At 37.6% G+C, this 21,474-nt stretch overlaps 1 protein-coding gene across 1 annotated transcript in view; it reads right to left on the bottom strand.

The window, feature by feature from the left end:
* pip5k1bb (phosphatidylinositol-4-phosphate 5-kinase, type I, beta b) overlaps positions 1–21,474 on the bottom strand; it is a 55,754-nt gene that overhangs the window by 11,951 nt on the left and 22,329 nt on the right. The window contains exons 4-7 of the mRNA XM_038270986.1: positions 21,239–21,369; positions 16,272–16,389; positions 6,190–6,342; positions 5,288–5,587 (exon numbers count right to left, since the gene is read on the bottom strand). Coding sequence (XP_038126914.1) covers positions 5,288–5,587; positions 6,190–6,342; positions 16,272–16,389; positions 21,239–21,369 — 702 coding nt within the window. The remainder of the gene's footprint in view (positions 1–5,287; positions 5,588–6,189; positions 6,343–16,271; positions 16,390–21,238; positions 21,370–21,474) is intronic.

Genomic DNA, 21,474 nt, shown 5'->3' with positions numbered 1-21,474 from the left:
ACAGCTGTTATTTCTATAGAAACAGAAGAGGATGAAAATCTGAAGATTTAATATGTTACCGATTGGTAATAATAATTAAAAAAAAAACATGAATACAAACGAAAATTTCAGTTGGCAAAGAATGCACTTCTTCCGCTGTGTATTAATGCTGTTCTGTGTGGGATCTGTGACTGACTGAAGACTCAAAACCAGATATTTATAGTAACAGTAAGGTGTTTAAAATAAGTCAGACAAAGAAACAGAGAAAGCTATTTAAAGGAAAACTATTGTGGTTTAATCTGACAGAGACTAAAACTTCAGCAGATCGCTGGATGGTTTTATGATCAGAGGGAAGCATTCATTCTGGTTTGCATATGTTTGGTTTGGATTAGTGGTTTTACTCCTGCAGGAACAATTTCTCTTCATGGATCATTTAGAGCTATAAATTCACATCTATAGAACTCATTTTCTTCTATATGGATATACTAAATTTTTTTAAGTTGCCGGGGGAGTTTAACCTATGCTTAACTTATGGTGCAGGATGAACCATAACCTGAGTTAAAAAAGAAATCCAAAAACCTAATCAACTATTTAAACTAGTAATCTTATATCTATGTCAGTAAGGATTATCATTCAACTAACAGGTCATCATTACTTAATTAAGTTTTTTACATTCTGATCATTCAAGAATGTTTGTTTCTTTTTTTATTTTAAGAAACAGAAACCTATTTAAATTAATTTATCCATTCAAGCTTTTTATCTCGGGATGATTGTTGGGACTATGAGAGAAGGTAAAGACAATCAATACTCATAATTGGCTTAGACATGAACAAAAAAACTCATTCTGCACTGACTAAATGTTTACAATATCTGTGCATCTTTGTGCAACTTGGTGATAAACCCCCATTTAATTTACAGGTCAAACTGTTGCTATGCAGAATAATGAGTTCTTCAATCACACTCAATATGCTTACTGTGAATATCAGGCTTGGGCCGGTACAAGAATCTCAATTTACAGCAAACAAAATCCTGTTTCAATAATATTTTTAAAAATTTGTTTAAAAAATACATCAAAACGATAAAATTCATTTTTTTAAAAATAGATATTTCCAACAGCTAAGTGTATGAAAATATGGATGCCTTCATTTAGCCTGCTGACCAGCAGTGTGCAAGAAAGAGTGCAGGAAGACAGAGGCTCCATAATACCTGTTGTCAATCTAAATATTTTTCTCGTAACTCTTACTTTCTATAAATTAATTGGAAATTTTTTTTTTTTACTAATTCAGCTAAAAAGGTAAAAAGCTAACTGAAAGAGTTAGAAAGCTAATTAAAAAGTAGAAATTTTACAATAAAAAGTTAATAAGCTAAGTTAAAAAGTAAAAAAATGCATGTCTATATCATCATTAATGTTCTAAGGTTGTGTTTTTGTGAAAATTATGTTTCTTTCACTCTGTTTTTTTCATGAATTTCTTATCGGAGAATTTTTTTTTTAACATATTAGGGAATATGACCATTTGTTTTTATAACCTTGATTTTTGCCATCAAAATATACATATTTTAAATGTTATAAAATAAATAAGGTCCTGTTCTCCCATAATGGCTTAAAATTGAGATTTTTAAAGCATATAATTGAGTGCCCTATAAAGGTCAAAATGCTGGAAAAGTTGCAGCAGGTTTGAAACCATAATGAATTCATAGAGTGAGAACCCTTCCTTTTACTCGTCTATTCGTTCGTAATAAAAATAAATCTGCAATAATAACTAAAATGTGATCAGATCTCGAGTGAAGTCCAGTGAAAACAGCTTGCTATCATCATCCTCTCCGCTGTGTTTGTCTTGCTGTAAAGCAGTGGTTACATTTGCCATCACTTCGTTGCTACCGACACACACTTACCCCGTCATTAGTATTCTCTGTTTCAATCTCCCTGAGTTCAACATTAATTATTAAAGCCTAATGCTGTTTTGGCATTTATACAGTATCAAGGGAGCTGCAGAGATATGGAGACTTAAAAGGAAAACAACACAGCCTGAGTTTTCCAACAAGTGTCCTGCGAAACACAAAATGTAAATCTGTCATTTTCTCCTTGCTATCGCTCTGTTTCAGCTCAACTCTGACCTTCTACATTACATAACTGAATACCTAAGCTCTGGAAGTACAGATTGATCTCGTAGCCTTATAGAAAAAAAAAACCTGTGAGTCCCTACATGCCCTTCACCCCTCTGTTGCTTAGCTTCTGACAGCGCTTCCTCTGTGTTTAGGTCCCCTCTGGGGTGACGGGGTTAGCTGCTTACTCATGAAAATTGACTCAGATTCTGCTTAGAGGGCACTTTGCTTCCCGTTCAGAAGGCGAGCTCAGGAAGCCCTCACAACAACACACTACAGCGAACAGAGGCTCTAAAAGTTGTAAATACATAAAAAAGGTTTAATTTTAATCTAGCATATGTGTTGGTTAACATAGTGATCAATTAACTTGCAGAAAACAATTCAAAACTGCAAGAATGAAGGAAACAAAAACAAAAAAAAACACATTGCCACTTGATGTTTTGTTTCAAAAATAAAACCAGATAATGGGCTTATGTAACAGACCAAAACTAAATGTACCCACAGCTCATTTTCCCCTAATCTGGTACCATCTGGTACAAATCATTAAAAACTGTGAGTAAAGACAATCAGATGCAGAACCAGCTTCCCACAAACTGCCATGAAGTCTATTTTCCAGGTATCTGGCCTTGCCCACATTTACAGCAATTCCCTGATAACTTCATATCGTTCAGGATATTAGACCTATAGCTGTTCAAACACTGACAAGAAGCAGGAGTTAAAGCTACTTAAATCTCTTCCTGTTAGTCAGAGTTTAATTCCTAATAAAGCTGTTTAGTGACTCCTGTTTTAATGCTCTGGGGAATCTTAGTGCTGTCTCCATCATGACTGTGGCTCCATTGGTCATATGATGTTATGATGTTCACTTACGTTTAGGATCTTACTATACATGGCATGCCTACTTTGTGAGGAGACCAGAAAAGAACCAGACGGGGATTATTTATTTCGGACGACTATGTTCAATCTGAGATTTGAGGGTTTTTTTTGTTTTGTTTTTTTATAAATATAAGTTAATTATAAAAATCTATTTAAAAGTGATTTACTTTTTACTCTGCCCTGGTAAACATGGATTTACCAGGATTTAACAGAAATGTGTGAACGTTGTCACTGAGGCAGAAAGCTCACAGTTATTTTGTAGTATCATCGATATGTTTAAAAATTAAATCAGGGAAACACAACAGGTGCGAGAAGCCATTTAAAGCAAAATGTTATGGATACAAGCTAGGCTTTACGTTTAAGGTTTTATGAATTACGTGATTGTTTCCGCTTCGTAAAGATACAGTCTTGAGCGGGGGGACAATTCCTCTCTACTTTTAAAATGTCCATTTTGTGGAGGCATTGGGATGATGGAGCAGAGAGGCTACGCTAGGTCACTACATTTGATCCATCAAAAGATCCTGTATCTGATCACATTATTAAACGGTTATATCGCAGAGTGGTGTTTTGCTAATCACAGCTTTAGGGATTCCATCTATCATGGAAAAATGTGGTCTGAGAACAGCTGGAAGGACATAAGACTTAGGAGAGCCACAAAGACTGGCATTTCCAATAATAAGAAATTAACCAGTCGTACTTGTGATGTAAGATGCTATAATGAAGATATAAGCTGAAGATATAAGTGACTACTCTCTCACAAGGTTTGACATCTCCTCTCCTCTATAAAGCCTAGATAGTTGACACATACTTTTTTTTTTTTTTTAATGATTCCTCAGACTAATATACAGGGCTTGACTCTATCAATGCTTTGAGCGGGGCTCCCTTATGTAAATACCAGCTATGTAAGTTGAGAGAAGACGCACCATTATCTGCTAGGTCATGTGACCTGGAAAACGTATCGCTCTATTGACGCAAGCTCCTATACAGTTGTGGAGCTAAGGCTTTTGCTCTACTATTTTTCCGCCTTTTCAACTACTGGTTATGGCTGAGGCAAGGAAAAAGCTTAAACCTTCTGAGGAGAACAGAAAATGTGAAAGGGATTGTGCTTGAGGAAAAAACAAGAGTCGATCATGGAAAGGAATTTGTTCATTGGTGCAGGCTGAAAAAAGAAGCCGGTGTTCTGTCAGATGAGCTTACTTCATCAGACCAGCCCACCCATAGTAAATTTGCATGCGCAAGTCATCAGATTTTTTGTTTATCCCTTTAGTTTTGTGCGGAAAAAAATAGACTTTAAACTACCCCAACGGGCGTGTATCCCTTTTTTCATGTACAAATAACCAAACAATTTAAGGTGAGATCACCATATGCTTCAAAAAACAACAAAAAGTAAGTAATTAAATTGTTTTTTGTACATGACTAAAGGGATACACGCCCGTTGAGGTAGTTTAAAGTTTATTTTTCGTACAAAAATAAAGGGAAAAACTAAATGGATAAACTAAAGGGATAAATGGGGATAAACTAAATGGATAAATGGGTATTGACTATGGGTATGCAGGTCTGACCGGGTATGCTCATTTGAAAGAACAGCGGTTGTAAAACCAATTATCTTTTCTCAACTTTATTAGAAGACTGGTAAGTTAACACTTTGTTATTATTTTCCATGTTTAATAGAAGCAGCTTAAACAGAAATCCACAGCTTAAATGTGTAAATCTCAGACATAGACAGAGTCCTACTTTCTTAAAGCAAAACCAGTAGAACGTAGTAGTGGTAATCTTTTACGCCTGTGATACAGCTGTGTGGATTTTTTTCTCTCCATGTAATTGGCAGGGCCGCTGTTTTTACCTGTGTAGACGTAAAAAGTTACAGGTCTAGCGCCCCCAGTGGCCAAAAGTTACACAGTGTGGCTTTAATCAATTATTATTGAAGTAATCGTGAACAAATAACAATTGAAAAATTGCTAACTGGTTTACCGACTTCAAACAAAACCATTGCTAAAAGAACCACCTACTCCAGCAGAAATCTACCCATCATCAAGCAGTTCATCTAAAAATAGTCAACAGGTCAATCAAGTAATTTAAAGAAAAATGTATTTCTAGATCAACTACTAAAATGATTTATATCCTAAACAAACCCTAATGACTTCTCAGGACAGAACATAGAAATACAACATGCTCTCAGTTCTTCTAATGAGAATAAAATTGGTACTAATAGATGCAAAATGAGTGTTTACAATGAAATAAGCAGTGGAATCTAACTCAACACTTTCAAAGCAAATAAACGAGCCCCATTATCGCCCTATTTTTCAAAAACCCTGAGTTAACCCCCACCTACCCGACAGTCTCTCTGCAGGGTCTTCATCAGGTTGTTGTATGTCTCTGTGTCAAAGTAGAGGCCCTCCTCGTGCATGTCCTGGAAGTCCAGATCCTTGTAGGTGGGACGGGCTTTCTCTCTCTCTTTCCTGGACGCTCGCCTCTTGTAGGTTGATCCCTTTAGGTCGTATTTGTAGTGCATCTTGACAGAGCGAGGAAGTACATTGTTCATCACCACCAGTCGAATATTGAAACCCCCCGTCTGAATGCAGTACAAGCCGTAAAACTTGGGGAGCAACGTGCGGGGATTCTGGTTCAGGTTCTGTGGATTTAAACAGTGCATTGTGTTTGGATTAAGATCCAGTATGCAGCTTTGTTTAGCACAGTTAAATGGAGGCATTACTAATAACCTTTTATGCAAAAGCATAAGTAAGAGGAATGTATGATCACAGAGCAACCTGAGCCACAAAAGGAGATGATGAGAATTAATGCAGCTGCAAAGTCTAATTTGATTTAAATCTGATCAGAGAGAAACTGTAGGCAGAGCTTAAAGAGTGACAAAGGGTTTTGTTCCTTTAGCATCACATGGATGCATATGTTGGATATGATACTGAGAAAAATGATCTCGCCACCCTAAATTTAGGTTTTAGATTTAATGTGGGGATATCTGCATAGATTATATTTTCTGATTGTAAATAGCTGTATTCAATTATATTAAATAGTGAAGAATAAAATAATGCTATTAATTCACTCTTTGATCAGATATATTGGCAAAATGTCAACAGGGAAAACAAACTGACATTATTAGCTACTCATGCCTATTTTTGATCTCCTTTATTTTCCAGATTTGCAAATAATAGTTTGGCTTTATTTATTTTTAAATTGGGGCAACCAGGAGACAGGAAAAAGCACTGTGTTCCTCACCATGTAGTATCCAGGTAGCAGCCTCTGCAGAAACTTGGCCTCTTTGTGCTGCACTGTTTTAATGATGAACTCGTCATCGCTGGTTAGGTAGAAGAGCGAGCCGCTAGCGCCCGGGTTGGCCAGCTCAATCAAAGGCTCATTTACGAGTGAGTACTGAGGATGGGAAACATAAACAGACCAATTTAACATGTCACGCGCAACACGGATCATGCTTCCAGGGAGAAGCTTCGTCCCCAGTGTAATCAAACCAGAGCAACTTTAAACAAAAGGACTAAACAGAAAAAAAAGGAAACACTGTTAGAGTTTATATGGAAAAAATATGGTCACGTCAAACATCTCCTGTTTGTTTAAAACTGCAAGACATAAACGGGGATAAATCTCTTAAAAAGTGTAAGACTGTCCTATACAGAGCTGAAATAAAGATTAGTTTACCTTTATTTTTTCCTGCCGGGTCATCATACATGACGTGAGCCGAAAGTAATGGAAAAAATGCTTTGAATGATTTTCATACCCTCATTTTTTCCCCTCACATAATAGCATGACTGATCCAACTATCATAAAAGAAAGCAAAGTCTGGCTAAAAATAAGAAATAAAAACTATATCTCCTTTGTAAGTTGTACAATACAGTGGGCGCTGGTTGGAAATGGACACTTCACTCACGCTCCGCGTGTTTCACGTATTGTGTGAAAAACATGTGACTACTATAGCCACTAGGTGGCAGTCTGACTCCATTTCGGCGTCCCATGAGTCAGAATTACATAGGTCGAGTAGCAGACTGGAAGGGGTGTCACGGGTTGCGAGTTTATAGCGCAGAGGTTAAGCTGAGTGGTCTTTGGTTCAATAGACTGTGGGTTCAATCCCAGCTGTGGCCGAGTTGCCTTAAATGTTTTTGTTTTTTTTTTATTATAATTATTATCGCTTTTTTATAAAGTAATGAATGTTAGAATGTAAAGTAATGAAACCAGGTTTTCTATTTTTGAAACAACAATTGGAGTTATTCGTTGGACATTCACGCATGAGCCTGTATAAAAAGAGGAGCTGACCAGCTCCTTTAGTCAGAGACACCGTGTCTGTACGTTTGTGGGCCTGCAGTCAACTGAAAAGCAGGTTTATTGGGGATCTTGGTGTGACATTGTTCTATTTTATTTTGTTTTTGATTAAAATAAAGTTAATGAATTAATTTAACATTGGGACTGCATAATCTTATTTCATGAAAATATTTATAGATAGATTGATAGTAGTTATAGATACACCTCCGATCTTATCTGAGAACTGTTATTTCTATTTATCTGCATCGCTATTATTTAATGAAAAATAAAATTAATTAAGTTGGAGCCGGGGATACGGACTGTAGCGCAACCAGAGAAAGGCGACAGAGACAGTGCTGCGGCTGGTGATGTTGAAATTAAAATCATATCCAAAGTTGATTCCTCATTAAGATAAGCCAAAGTTATTCAAAAGGGTATGTAAGAAAATATATTTTCTTTAGTTTTGTAAAATATAAGTGCCGTTGAAAGCTTTGTTTTTGTGTGTTACTTTCTTGCCATGCAATACGTGACACCCCTCCCAGTCTGGTCAAGTAGCAGATTGGGAGGGCTGTCACGTGTTGCGAACTTATAGCGCAGTGGTTAAGCTGAGTGGTCTCCAGATCAACAACTCGTGGGTTCAATCCCAACTGTGGCCGAGTTGCCTTAAATGTGTTTTTTTTTTTTATAAAGCATCTTAATGCACCTTTTCCCTCCCTGTTTGCACCTCCAGTAACTTCTATGCCAATATGTGACGAGTGAATTTCTCCGCTGTGAGATCAATAAAGCTCATCTAATCACATCTACTCCAATCTAAATAAATAAATAAATATACACATGTTCAATAAATAAATAAGCATTCAATTAATTACCCCCAATAAATGGTGAAATGATATGTTCTCATAATAAATCATTTATTTAAAAAATGCTGTTATGTTCCTTTTTTTTTTAATTCCTTTTAAAATGCTTAACTATTTTTATTCTTTTATTTTCTTTCAAAAAATCACTAGATAACCACAAAAAAAAAAAAATCTGTAAATGAATTGTCTTGACAAATAAAAACATTTTGAAGATATAAAAACTGTAAAATAATAGGAAATAAAATATGACTAGAAAGGATTCACAAAAAACTGAATTTTAAGTATTAAAAAATTTAATATATAAATGTTAAAGTATTGCAATTGTTTCCAAATTAATTTTTCTTTGCACCAACCAAAGGGGAAAAAATTGAAAAAAAGCATCTGAATTTTCTTTTTTTTTTTTTTCTTTTTTTTTTTTTTTGTGGTTATCTGCTGCGGACATACTGTAAGTGGACTGGTCATGTTATTGTCCGACTGATGTGTGGGTTATACAGGCCAAACATCTTCCCTTGCCAACCCAAATAATGAAATCCGTTTTTTTTTTTGTTTTTTTTATCTTGACGAAAACCAGAAATATGGTCTGCCTGCATTCATCAACAACTTATGTTTGTGAGACCCCCTACCCCTCAGGACCCCCGCCTAATCAATGCAAAAAATAACGACAAATGGCTTTAGCAGGTTATTCAGAGTTGACGCGGTACTTTGCAGACAACTTACTCTCTTGTTCTCTGACATTAGAATTCAACTACCACCATTTACAGAGACCCCCTCCCCCTCACAGCTCAACTTTGTGGTTTCAACACTGCAGCGAAAGTTTCCTGATATGGGTAAGAGTGACTTGAAGGACTGCATTGATAAGATCAACGAATTTCTCCGTACAACACGCAAATCATCCCAACGACTCTCAATGTAAACCTGTTCAGTATTCATCACAATAAACACATTTTCCCACATGCTCTTTTCCCACTTTGTGTTGTTTTAAAATCTAATCTGAAATATAGAAATAGAAATTATAGAAACAAAATGTTTCACAGCAGTTTTTTCAGGAACAGAATCAGGTTTATTGACATTGTCAGAGAAGGAGTTCACAAACTAGGGATTTTTTTATGGTACAATCGTGCAAGATGACACATATAAGGGTAAATAGAATTATAAAAATATCTAAACACTGTGGCAATATATAAGCAATATCTATACCGTATATCCAGGTCTGGGACAGATTTTAGCAGGGGCTTACCGGGGCTGCAGCCCGGGGCCCCGGCATTCCCGTAGGATTTATATTTTTGTGAATGGATAGTGTTAGAATTTACCGTATTTTCACGACTATAAGCGCACATAAACGTCTTTTTATCCCTTGAAATGTGCGGTGCTCCCTTTGGTAAGGAGACCAGGTGGGGGTTTTTTCCACTCATCAACATCGCTGTTGATGCAGAAGCAGCGAGTTTAAAAATAAAATTAATAAAATTGAACAATATCACACCAAGATCCCCAATAAACCTGCTTTTCAGTTGACTGCTGATCCACAGGACAAAAAACTGGTCATAATCAGGGAAGCAGACAGACTAAAGAAAGCTAGGAAACGTCTCACCAAAACACACAAATCTTGGTGTGATATTGTTCAATTTTATTAATTTTATTTTTAAACTCGCTGCTTCTGCATCAACAGCGATGTTGGTGAGTGGAAAAAACCCCCACCTGGTCTCCTTACCAAAGGGAGCACCGCACATTTCAAGGGATAAAAAGACGTTTATGTGCGCTTATAGTCGTGAAAATACGGTAAATTCTAACACTATCCATTCACAAAAATATAAATCCTACGGGAATGCCGGGGCCCCGGGCTGCAGCCCCGGTAAGCCCCTGCTAAAATCCGTCCCAGACCTGGATATACGGTATAGATATTGCTTATATATTGCCACAGTGTTTAGATATTTTTATAATTCTATTTACCCTTATATGTGTCATCTTGCACGATTGTACCATAAAAAAATCCCTAGTTTGTGAACTCCTTCTCTGACAATGTCAATAAACCTGATTCTGTTCCTGAAAAAACTGCTGTGAAACATTTTGTTTCTATAATTTCTATTTCTATATTTCAGATTAGATTTTAAAACAACACAAAGTGGGAAAAGAGCATGTGGGAAAATGTGTTTATTGTGATGAATACTGAACAGGTTTACATTGAGAGTCGTTGGGATGATTTGCGTGTTGTACGGAGAAATTCGTTGATCTTATCAATGCAGTCCTTCAAGTCACTCTTCCCCATATCAGGAAACTTTCGCTGCAGTGTTGAAACCACAAAGTTGAGCTGTGAGGGGGAGGGGGTCTCTGTAAATGGTGGTGGTTGAATTCTAATGTCAGAGAACAAGAGAGTAAGTTGTCTGCAAAGTACCGCGTCAACTCTGAATAACCTGCTAAAGCCATTTGTCGTTATTTTTTGCATTGATTAGGCGGGGGTCCTGAGGGGTAGGGGGTCTCACAAACATAAGTTGTTGATGAATGCAGGCAGACCATATTTCTGGTTTTCGTCAAGATAAAAAAAAAAAAAAAAAAACGGATTTCATTATTTGGGTTGGCAAGGGAAGATGTTTGGCCTGTATAACCCACACATCAGTCGGACAATAACATGACCAGTCCACTTACAGTATGTCCGCAGCAGATAACCACAAAAAAAAAAAAAAAGAAAAAAGAAAAAGAAAATTCAGATGCTTTTTTTCTATTTTTTCCCCTTTGGTTGGTGCAAAGAAAAATTAATTTGGAAACAATTGCAATACTTTAACATTTATATATTTAATTTTTTAATACTTAAAATTCAGTTTTTTGTGAATCCTTTCTAGTCATATTTTATTTCCTATTATTTTACAGTTTTTATATCTTCAAAATGTTTTTATTTGTCAAGACAATTCATTTACAGATTTTTTTTTTTTTTTTGTGGTTATCTAGTGATTTTTTGAAAGAAAATAAAAGAATAAAAATAGTTAAGCATTTTAAAAGGAATTTAAAAAAAAGGAACATAACAGCATTTTTTAAATAAATGATTTATTATGAGAACATATCATTTCACCTTGTATTGGGGGTAATTAATTGAATGCTTATTTATTTATTGAACATGTGTATATTTATTTATTTATTTAGATTGGAGTAGATGTGATTAGATGAGCTTTATTGATCTCACAGCGGAGAAATTCACTCGTCACATATTGGCATAGAAGTTACTGGAGGTGCAAACAGGGAGGAAAAAGGTGCATTAAGATGCTTTATAAAAAATAAAAAAAACATTTAAGGCAACTCGGCCACAGTTGGGATTGAACCCACGAGTTGTTGATCTGGAGACCACTCAGCTTAACCACTGCGCTATAAGTTCGCAACACATGACCCTCCCAGTCTGCTACTTGACCAGACTGGGAGGGGTGTCACGTATTGCACGGCAGGAAAGTAACACACAAAAACAAAGCTTTCAACGGCACTTATATTTTACAAAACTAAAGAAAATATATTTTCTTACATACCCTTTTGAATAACTTTGGCTTATCTTAATGAGGAATCAACTTTGGATATGATTTTAATTTCAACATCACCAGCCGCAGCACTGTCTCTGTCGCCTTTCTCTGGTTGCGCTACAGTCCGTATCCCCGGCTCCAACTTAATTAATTTTATTTTTCATTAAATAATAGCGATGCAGATAAATAGAAATAACAGTTCTCAGATAAGATCGGAGGTGTATCTATAACTACGCAACCATTTTCATAAAATAAGATTATGCAGTCACTTGACTGCATAATCTTATGTTAAATTAATTCATTAACTTTATTTTAATCAAAAACAAAATAAAATAGCACAGTATCACACCAAGATCCCCAATAAACCTGCTTTTCAGTTGACTGCAGGCCCACAAACGTCACGCTCAGCACGGCAGAGGTCCCAAGCGCCACCTGGTGGTTGTCCGGGTACATTGCAGTTCTTTTTGAAATAAAAAAACTGGCCTCAGGAAATACAACGTGATTCACGTGGGAATCACACAGGAATCACGCAGGAAACCGTCCATTTCCAACCAGTCCCCACTGTAACTTGTTTTCTACATTAATTTATGTATCTTATTCTCTCGGATTTGAGCTTTCAAATTAAAAAAATATTTCTCCAGGGTCTTTGTTAGAGCATAGGTGGAGTCAGATCTAATTCTAAACATGGGATGACCCGAAATCTCCACATCCTTCTATGGTGCCGTAATCGTCATGGAATTTGTCAGGATGCCTACTTTGAAAAAAATGTCTTAGTCCAACGGTGCATCTGGAAAGAACTACCAGCTCTTCACTTTTCCATATTTTACATCACAGCTTTATTGCAAAACAAATCAAGTTCCCCACTTTCGACAAAAAAATCTACATAATGACAAAATATTACTGATCAAAGTTTTCAATATTTTTTTCATCTTTCCATGTGTATTTGGATTTAAGTCCTGGCTCCAGCTGAGCCAATAAATACGGTTAACTGCTTCTGAATCCTCTATGTTATATCTTAACTGTATGCTCTGGATTGGGCTCTTTTTTTATATATATCTTTATATTTCTCTCCTGTCATAAAACCCACTATGCCCTCATCATGATGCTGCCACAGCCTTGCCTCACAATAGGAATGTTAGTAACGTGATGATGCTTGGATGGACAGTCAGTTTATTTTTTCCGTTAAATTTCCTTTTTATCCAAACCAATTCCAAATTCAAGGTGAGGAAACAAAAAGACAGCCTGGGCTACAGCCAGACTGAATCTGGCCTTCAGGCCGAAGCAAGCACCCTTTCTGACAGGATGTCCACATCAATCAAGCTGACAGACAGGAAGCAGCATGAAAACAAGTCCAGGCCGTTGTGTGAGTGGTTCGAAATGGGGCTGTCATTTTAAAGTAAAGGGCTTGATCCTCTGATTAGCTGTGGTTCTGAAAGCTGACAGCTTGGTTTTGGGACCTCAACATCACCCTGCCTTTTAACTTTCTAGTTTCTTAAGCAGAGATCAGACTCATTATGAAGCTGAAATACACTGTTAAAATTTACACACACTGTAAATGTTTAACCTTTAACTAGTTTGGATGTTTACTACAGTATGCAGAGTAGCATTATTTATTATTCTGGGGTTTTATTCATACTTGGATTAACAGCAGATTTAGTTTAAAATAATCTTTAGATGTCACTTCTAGAGTAGATTCTAAATCAATCTAAAATCATTAAAATATATATGTTAATCACATCTGGCCTCGTTTTATGTGATAAAGTTTGCTCCATGGAAACATAAATTGTGAGAAAAAACTTTTTTCTTTTAGGTCGTGTCTAAGGTAACGTTATCAGGCATCAATAATCACTTTTCCAAGCACTATTTAGTAAAGACAGCTTCCAGAAGGCAGCAAAGATGGATATAGTCCTTTTAATTGGGGTAATAAGATAGATGTCATCCATCCATTGAATGCTAGCAGGGTCAGAAAGTGCTTGGGGTCTATCTCCAAAGGTCATTATGCCAGGACACTTCCATCACAGAGCAGGGCATACATCTCCATAGTAAGATAAATAATTAGCTGAATGGTAAAAGCTAAAACCTTGAAGTCTCATCAAAAAGTGAGAGCAGCAGACAGAGCGAAGTGCTGGATGTTAATTGGTGCATTATGAGAGGAGATGGGGGACACTGGAGGCATCTGCTCCCACTCCAGAGACAGACGCCGACTGTCTGCAGTCACAATGAATAACTGGCACAAACTTGTTTGAAGTTTTATCACATTTAAAAGTGCTTATTCCCTCTGTTTTAATTAGTCTCTGCAGCGTGAACCCCACCTGACTGAACTCATCACCACAGCTAACTGTAGCGACCTCTCTACCTCGCCGCGCCTAATGAAATCCTCGCTCTTCTGCCTTGAAGTCACACTTCCTTTGTCATTTGTCCCTGGTGCAGGAAAAATATCAGCGTTCAAAAAAACCAGAATACAGCTGACTGGGTTTATGAAAGGCCCGGAGGCAGATGGGAAACAGGCAAACGGCGTCATAACAGGATAAAGTCAGAACATCACACAAAATCTAATTTGGTTCTGAGGACAAAGAATAAAGAGGAGCGCCAAAGCTGGGTAGTTCAGCAGTCTTACTTCAGTTCACTCTGAGCATATTTATGTAATGAATATACAACACATACGTAAATATAAACATCTGGAATAATCTTGGAATGTATATCTGGTAGATACAGAGGATTCTGCAGAGCCCATAAACACATATGATGCCCAGGAAGAAGTTATAGAGGTTGACAAACCCTGATCATAAGCAGCCCACCTTAGTCTGTGCAAAGGAAGCAGCTTCTATACCACTCTGCTTATATGTTAACATTATGTGAGGAGCAGATTGTGTAACAGACAAAAAGGAGAGCATTTGGGCCAAATGATGACTGTGCTGATTCCCTAACAGCAAAGTCATATCCCATCTAGGGGTGTGGGGAAAAAAACTATCTGGTGATATATTGTGATTTTCGGCAGCCCAATATAATATTGATCTTTCAGTTCCTAATATCAAGTAAATAATAAAAAACATTTTTACCCACAAACAGTGAGGGATAATTAGCTATCTGTACCGCCACACTGGTAGATAGCCCCGTGGAGCCCTTTTACTGTGCGGCGCTTCACCATAGTACCAGCACCAGTCAAAGTAAAAGATGTAGATGGATACCAAAATAACTGAAAGATCAATACCTTCTGATAAACATATACAGAACTTGATTCTTTTTTATCTATACATTTAATTTTGATAGCTGGGTAAAATATCGCAATATAAAGGAATATCGCAATATCATATAATGCCACAAGTATTGTGACATGTATCGTATCGCAACACACACATGCCAACACACACTCCTAATCCCGTCAATAGAATGGATGATGGTTTGAACCGGCTTTTAGCATCTTAGCTTCATTTACTAAAACAAAACATTTGATTAGAATATTTCTAAAATACTATGAAGTATGAGAATATGCATCTTTTAGGCGCTTGTGAGAGACTAATATCCAAAGACGATGGTCATGAAGGTAGTAAACTTAGGATGTATTTTAGGAAAGATCTAGAAATAAGACCTTATTACACAGAGAAGTAGGGTCAACTAATTCCTTCACCCAGATGTGTGTGGGATGATACACAAACAACTCAATAAAACATGATCAAGAAAAGCTGGAAATAAGCTGAAAGAGCTGAAGTTTTTCTATCGGTTTGACTGATAGAAACACATGCACAAAATGAACAACCAGGAAAACCCAACTGGGCTAAAATATCAAGTGTATACAATAAATCAAACATGAGACAGAGAGTAAAACCTGCTGGCTAGTCAGAGAATTCAAATCACATCAGCCCAAATAACCTAGCTGACCCAGTAGTAAAGTCCAGATCTATAAGGGTTGGCAATTAAGATTTTTAGCCTTTTTTATTCCGTATGAAAATGTTTCTACAGCACTTTAAAAAAGTATTCATACCCTTGAACTTCTTCCCATTTTTTCATGTTCCAGTCTCAAATGTTAATGTGCTTTATTACAATTTCATGTAAAAAAGTGTCTGAAAAAGCTCAGTGGATGGATATTATATAAGCAAATATACAAAGTGATGTGCATTATTGCTTAGTCCTGTTTTATTCTGATACGTCCTAATGATATGAAACCATCTGCTTCCAGAAGGCATGCAAATGACCAAATATTTACTGGAAACATGCAGGTGGCAGGTCTATGATGTGGGCATGCTTTCAGAAAGATTGATATCGTTAAATACAATCCTGAACAAAAAACCTGTTAGGGGCATCAAAAGTTCATTCTCCAGTCGGACAGTGGCCTGAAGTACAGAAGAATGGGTCAGCTCTATGTGTTTTTATATTTTCAAATGGTCTAGTCAAAGTCTGGACCTCATTTATTTCTGAAAATCTGCAGCAGGACTTAGATACTCCCTAACTAACTGGGAGGAGCTTAGGCTATTTTTCAAAGACAAAATGGCCAATTAATCAGATTCCAAATGTACACAGCAGGAGGAGGCATACCCTCCAAAGAGCTACAATTTAGTGGGAAGATTGTTTTATAAACTTTTTTTTTTTCACCCCAGACCACCTTTCTATCATTTCCATTTGGAAAAATGACAAAATAATCATCTAATTTGGTTTGGTCAGTCATACCCAGCATACATATTGGAAAGATTTAAGGTCTTACCAGATAATCATCCGGTTTGATGCCAAACAGATCTCTGAAGTAGCGGAAGGCCAGGGGGGCATATGTCTTAAAGCGGAAGTCTGGATAGTGATGAGCAGGAGTCAAGTTGCTTCCCTCGCTGGAATGTGAAGATAAACCCAAGCCAGGAGGAAGAAATATATTAAAACACGGTACATAAGAGAGTATTCCTAAAAAAAACATAATAAACAACATTCTCCTAATTAATTTTGGTCACATTGAATTTCTATGTTTTATCCACTTATGTATTGTTTCTCAACCCAAGTTGTCTTAGCCAGCGGTGCTGAGAAGGAGGAGATAATACTGTCATTTGAACTCAGTGTGCTGGAACAGAGACACATTTATGATTAGATTGTTGATTAAAGATATTATTGCATTAACAGAGCTCAGTTTGGTGATCTCCAATGACTGGGATTCATCAGAACTGTTGAGAAAAAAAGGGCCGGTGTAGAGTTGTTAGCCTGAAGGCTGAAGACGGCTCTGATTACTGGATCCTAACAATAATCAGCAGCACAGGGGGCTTTCCTCAGAGAGAAAACGGACCTGCATTGGCTCTAAAACAACAACATAACCTACATTTTTTCAGCTTTGGCTGGACTGTGGGACATTCTCAGACAGGCTTGGACAAAGGCTGGCCACGTTTGCTTCACAAGCTAACTTTCATTTCAGGGGAGAACCACAGCACATGGACCAGCATGTTGATATGGTGAGAGAGAGTCAAAGTAAACAAACAGGAACTTGTTTTAAAGATCCTAAATGTGAAAGCAGGTAAATAAAGATCGGATTACTACAGTGGCTCTAAATCTGGGTTATTAAACAATGTGGGAAGACTATTGTGTTGTTGTGTGCCTGGGCAACAGTCGGGCCGTGCCCTGTAAAATACACTATATTGCCAAAAGTATTTGCTCACCCATCCAAATTATTGGAATCAGGTGTTCCAATCACTTCCATGGCCACAGGTGTATAAATTCAAGCAACTAGGCATGCAGACTGTTTTTACAAACATTTGTGAAAGAATGGGTCGCTCTCAGGAGCTCAGTGAATTCCAGCGTGGAACTGTGATAGGATGCCACCTGTGCAACAAATCCAGTCGTGAAATTTCCTCGCTCCTAAATATTCCACAGTCAACTGTCAGCTGTATTATAAGAAAATGGAAGTGTTTGAGAACGACAGCAACTCAGCCAAGAAGTGGTAGGCCACGTAAACTGACGGAGCGGGGTCAGCGGATGCTGACGCGCATAGTGCGAAGAGGTCGCCAACTTTCTGCAGAGTCAATCACTACAGACCTCCAAACTTCATGTGGCCTTCAGATTAGCTCAAGAACAGTGCGCAGAGAGCTTCATGGAATGGGTTTCCATGGTCGAGCAGCTGCATCCAAGCCATACATCACCAAGTGCAATGCAAAGCGTCGGATGCGGTGGTGTAAAGCACGCCGCCACTGGACTCTAGAGTAGTGGAGACTCGTTCTCTGGAGTGACGAATCGCGCTTCTCCATCTGGCAATCTGATGGACGGGTCTGGGTTTGGCGGTTGCCAGGAGAACGGTACTTGTCTGACTGCATTGTGCCAAGTGTAAAGTTTGGTGGAGGGGGGATTATGGTGTGGGGTTGTTTTTCAGGAGCTGGGCTTGGCCCCTTAGTTCCAGTGAAAGGAACTCTGAATGCTTCAGCATACCAAGACATTTTGGACAATTCCATGCTCCCAACTTTGTGGGAACAGTTTGGAGCTGGCCCCTTCCTCTTCCAACATGACTGTGCACCAGTGCACAAAGCAAGGTCCATAAAGACATGGATGACAGAGTCTGGTGTGGATGAACTTGACTGGCCTGCACAGAGTCCTGACCTCAACCCGATAGAACACCTTTGGGATGAATTAGAGCGGAGACTGAGAGCCAGGCCTTCTCGTCCAACATCAGTGTGCGACCTCACAAATGCGCTTCTGGAAGAATGGTCAAAAATTCCCATAAACACACTCCTAAACCTTGTGGACAGCCTTCCCAGAAGAGTTGAAGCTGTTCTAGCTGCAAAGGGTGGACCGACGTCATATTGAACCCTATGGATTAGGAACGGGATGTCACTTAAGCTCATATGTGAGTCAAGGCAGGTGAGCAAATACTTTTGGCAATATAGTGTATGTCCACAAAGTCATTTGAATGTTTTGTTAAATGCAGGAGTGCAGCAGCATTCACCTGTCACGGAAAATTGTGCAGAGCAAACAGAACATGGAAATGTTTGATTCAATCTGATCGGCCAGGCAGACGCCTGCACTTTTATTGACACAAAGGCAAAGTGAAAGAAAAAAAGAGGGAGTCGAATCAGTTAGTATAATAAAAACTAGACTGACAGGACAAACAGCCACAGATAATCCTCCAGAGAAAAACAGGAAAGTGAGGAAGAGAAGCCTACAGGGAGGGAGATAGAAATGCTTCTGAGAGAATCCCTTAACCTCACTCCCAGTAAAGTCTTTTAAGGAGGAAAAACAGATTTTGATGTTTCCACTAAGATGAACTGCTTAGAGAAAGCAAAGGATGAAAAGGGAAAAATTAAGTTCCCTTTCTGATGGTTGTGTCTTATGTCGTTTTTTTCCTTCCTAATCTTTAATTTGGCCTCTGAGACGACCGCAACTTTTATCCAACAAAAAAAAGATTTGAGAAGGCATCAATGATTTTACACTTGCGACTCAACCAGTTGCCGCTGCATCAACAGGATTGATGTTTGGCTGTTGCTCAGTAATAGGAGACGTTTGCGTGCCTGGAACAGGTTTGCATAGACCATAGTAAGTTTGCATATCCTGGTGTTGCATCTCAAAGCCAAAACCCCAAAGTACTTCCTGACAGGACTCTTCCCGAAACCTGAGCGTCGTATCACAGCCATTGTTGACGAGTGTGTCTGACAACAGATGCAACACTGAGTGACCCCTTTATGTCTATTACTGCTATTTTTAATCATGGCTTGTATAAATCTGCAAATTTCCTAACTTTCACATTCATGACTGAGAAAAATAGTGCATGGAACACCATGATTCTTACTTATTTCTCATGTATCTCTGATGTTGCATTAAGCACAGATTAGCTGTTAAAAGATTTGAAATACAAAGTCCAGTTTTAATAAAAGAAAAATTACTTTGTTGACACAGGAAATTAGGTACATAAAGCAAACAGAGCTCTAAGCAGATAGCTTAAAGAAAATAAATGGGGCATTAACAAACAAAAGCAAAGACCTACATATAGCTTAGAATAATAACATTAATTATCTATAAACATAATAAATATAAAGCAAAACACTGTTTGGAATAAAAATACACTCTGTTGTAAAAGTTTTTTTTTTTTTTTAAACCTTATAGATTCATTATGTTTGGTCTTTTTTTCTCTTCAGACAGAGAAAGTCTCAATGAAAACAAAATGACAATTTCAAATGACTACTCCATGTACCCTACAGCAGAAAAAACCATCCAAAGGACATCTGAAATCACAAAACTAGATAAAAATCTTAAGACTGTCATAGTATATAGCTAGATTTTATGGTGGGATCTTAAACATGCTCAGTAGCCTTTAAACGGGGATGAATATAAAAAGTTCTGTAAAGAGGAGAAGGCTAAAAATCCCCCAACAGTTCTTAGTTCTTGGGGTAATGACCCTTTTTCATATCAGGTAAGGTTGAGCTTTAATGTTTTTATCCCCCTAATTAAATAAAATTGCTTGCAAGCTGTATTTGTATTTGCCGCCGGAGCCTTAAATGATGCAGGAATCTATTTAAAAGAAATCTGTATGTCTTATAACATGTTGAACTGAGCTTTATTTTGGCTTACAAACAGAGAGAGCTATACTTCAGCAGATAACAGGAAGGCAGAAAGAAGGACAGCAAATATACTCAGTTTTAAGCACTTAGAATATTTGGATTTGAACATTGTTTAGCAGCATTTCAGAAAATCTTTCTGCTAAGATTCTCTTTGAAATGAACACAGATACTGATGTTTTATTAATGGTAACTTTGCTAGCAATCAAAAATCTCTGATATAAGATAATGAGGAGAGGTTAGAACATCAACTTAAAGCATGCTGCCTTTTTTATAGGAGTGAAATCTTATATTCCAGTGAAATAACTTCTGCTCACTGTGGGTAGGATATAAAACAATATTTTGAGCTGCAGCTGTTACCTAAATACCGCACCTAAATACGATAAATCTGAATAGGCTAAAATTGTTTTCAGCAGTACATCACAAAACAGTTAATCACAAAACTCTCACTAGATGATCTTCTTACATTAAATGGGTCATTCCAGATCATCTGACAGGACTGGTCTGAACAGCATCTGATTACAATGGATAGAAATCACTGCTCCAAAAGTGCTTTCAATCCAAACAAAGACAGAGGGTGTTGGACCTCCAGCTGTATGACGATGGATGAAAGTATCCCACTTTTAAAGATCCCTTGGTTGAGCTCTAGATCATCTCAAAGGGTTCTTTAAGCTGATGATGTAATTGTGAAGACTGAAAGGCCACACACTGACATCTGCTTAGCACTGCAGCAGCAAGAGGTACGCAGTAAGCTGATTTCACAGCTCTGGGAGGGATAATCCACAGAAATAGTAGCATCCCTGCATCATGACTCAGACAAGAACCGAGTGCTGATGAATGATGATTGAGAGGCTCTGGTGGCAGTTTGGGCAAGATTGGTTATATATTGTTAGCAGCACTGACCCAGAAAAAAACTATTATTAATGGACAAAATAACAGAAATAATCCCAGATATTAGTTAACAGTTAGTGTCATTCAAACTAAGTGTAATTGTTTTTTTTTTTCTTATGAATGATACATGACAGATTTTATAAAGGCTGTAATTCAGCAATGACCTATTAAATACTTTACTTTTACAGAAATGGTTCTATTGCATGCCTAAAAACTAAGTGGTATGTTCATGTATGTGCGCTCTGTTACACCATGTACCACTAACCTAGGGAGGAAGACGCTCTCCACCACATAGAAGTCCTGCATAAGAACGTCTCTGTCCGGCTTTGAGGTGAGGTTTCCCACTGTGTAGCCGATGCCCAGCTGAATGGCTCCTTTCAAGGCCGATGACGTGGTCTTTACGGGAAAATAGAGCAAGAAAAGCAGCACATTTATTGGGATGTAGACAGCTAAACTAGGAAAGACAGGAAAATACAACCCTGCTGCCGTAGGTATTTGCAG

This window comes from Cyprinodon tularosa, unplaced genomic scaffold, assembly GCF_016077235.1.
Source record: "Cyprinodon tularosa strain WSP-4 unplaced genomic scaffold, ASM1607723v1 ctg785, whole genome shotgun sequence".
NCBI lineage: Eukaryota > Metazoa > Chordata > Actinopteri > Cyprinodontiformes > Cyprinodontidae > Cyprinodon > Cyprinodon tularosa.
Note: the sequence above shows the minus strand (reverse complement) of the source record. Positions and strands in the feature narration are given on the sequence as shown.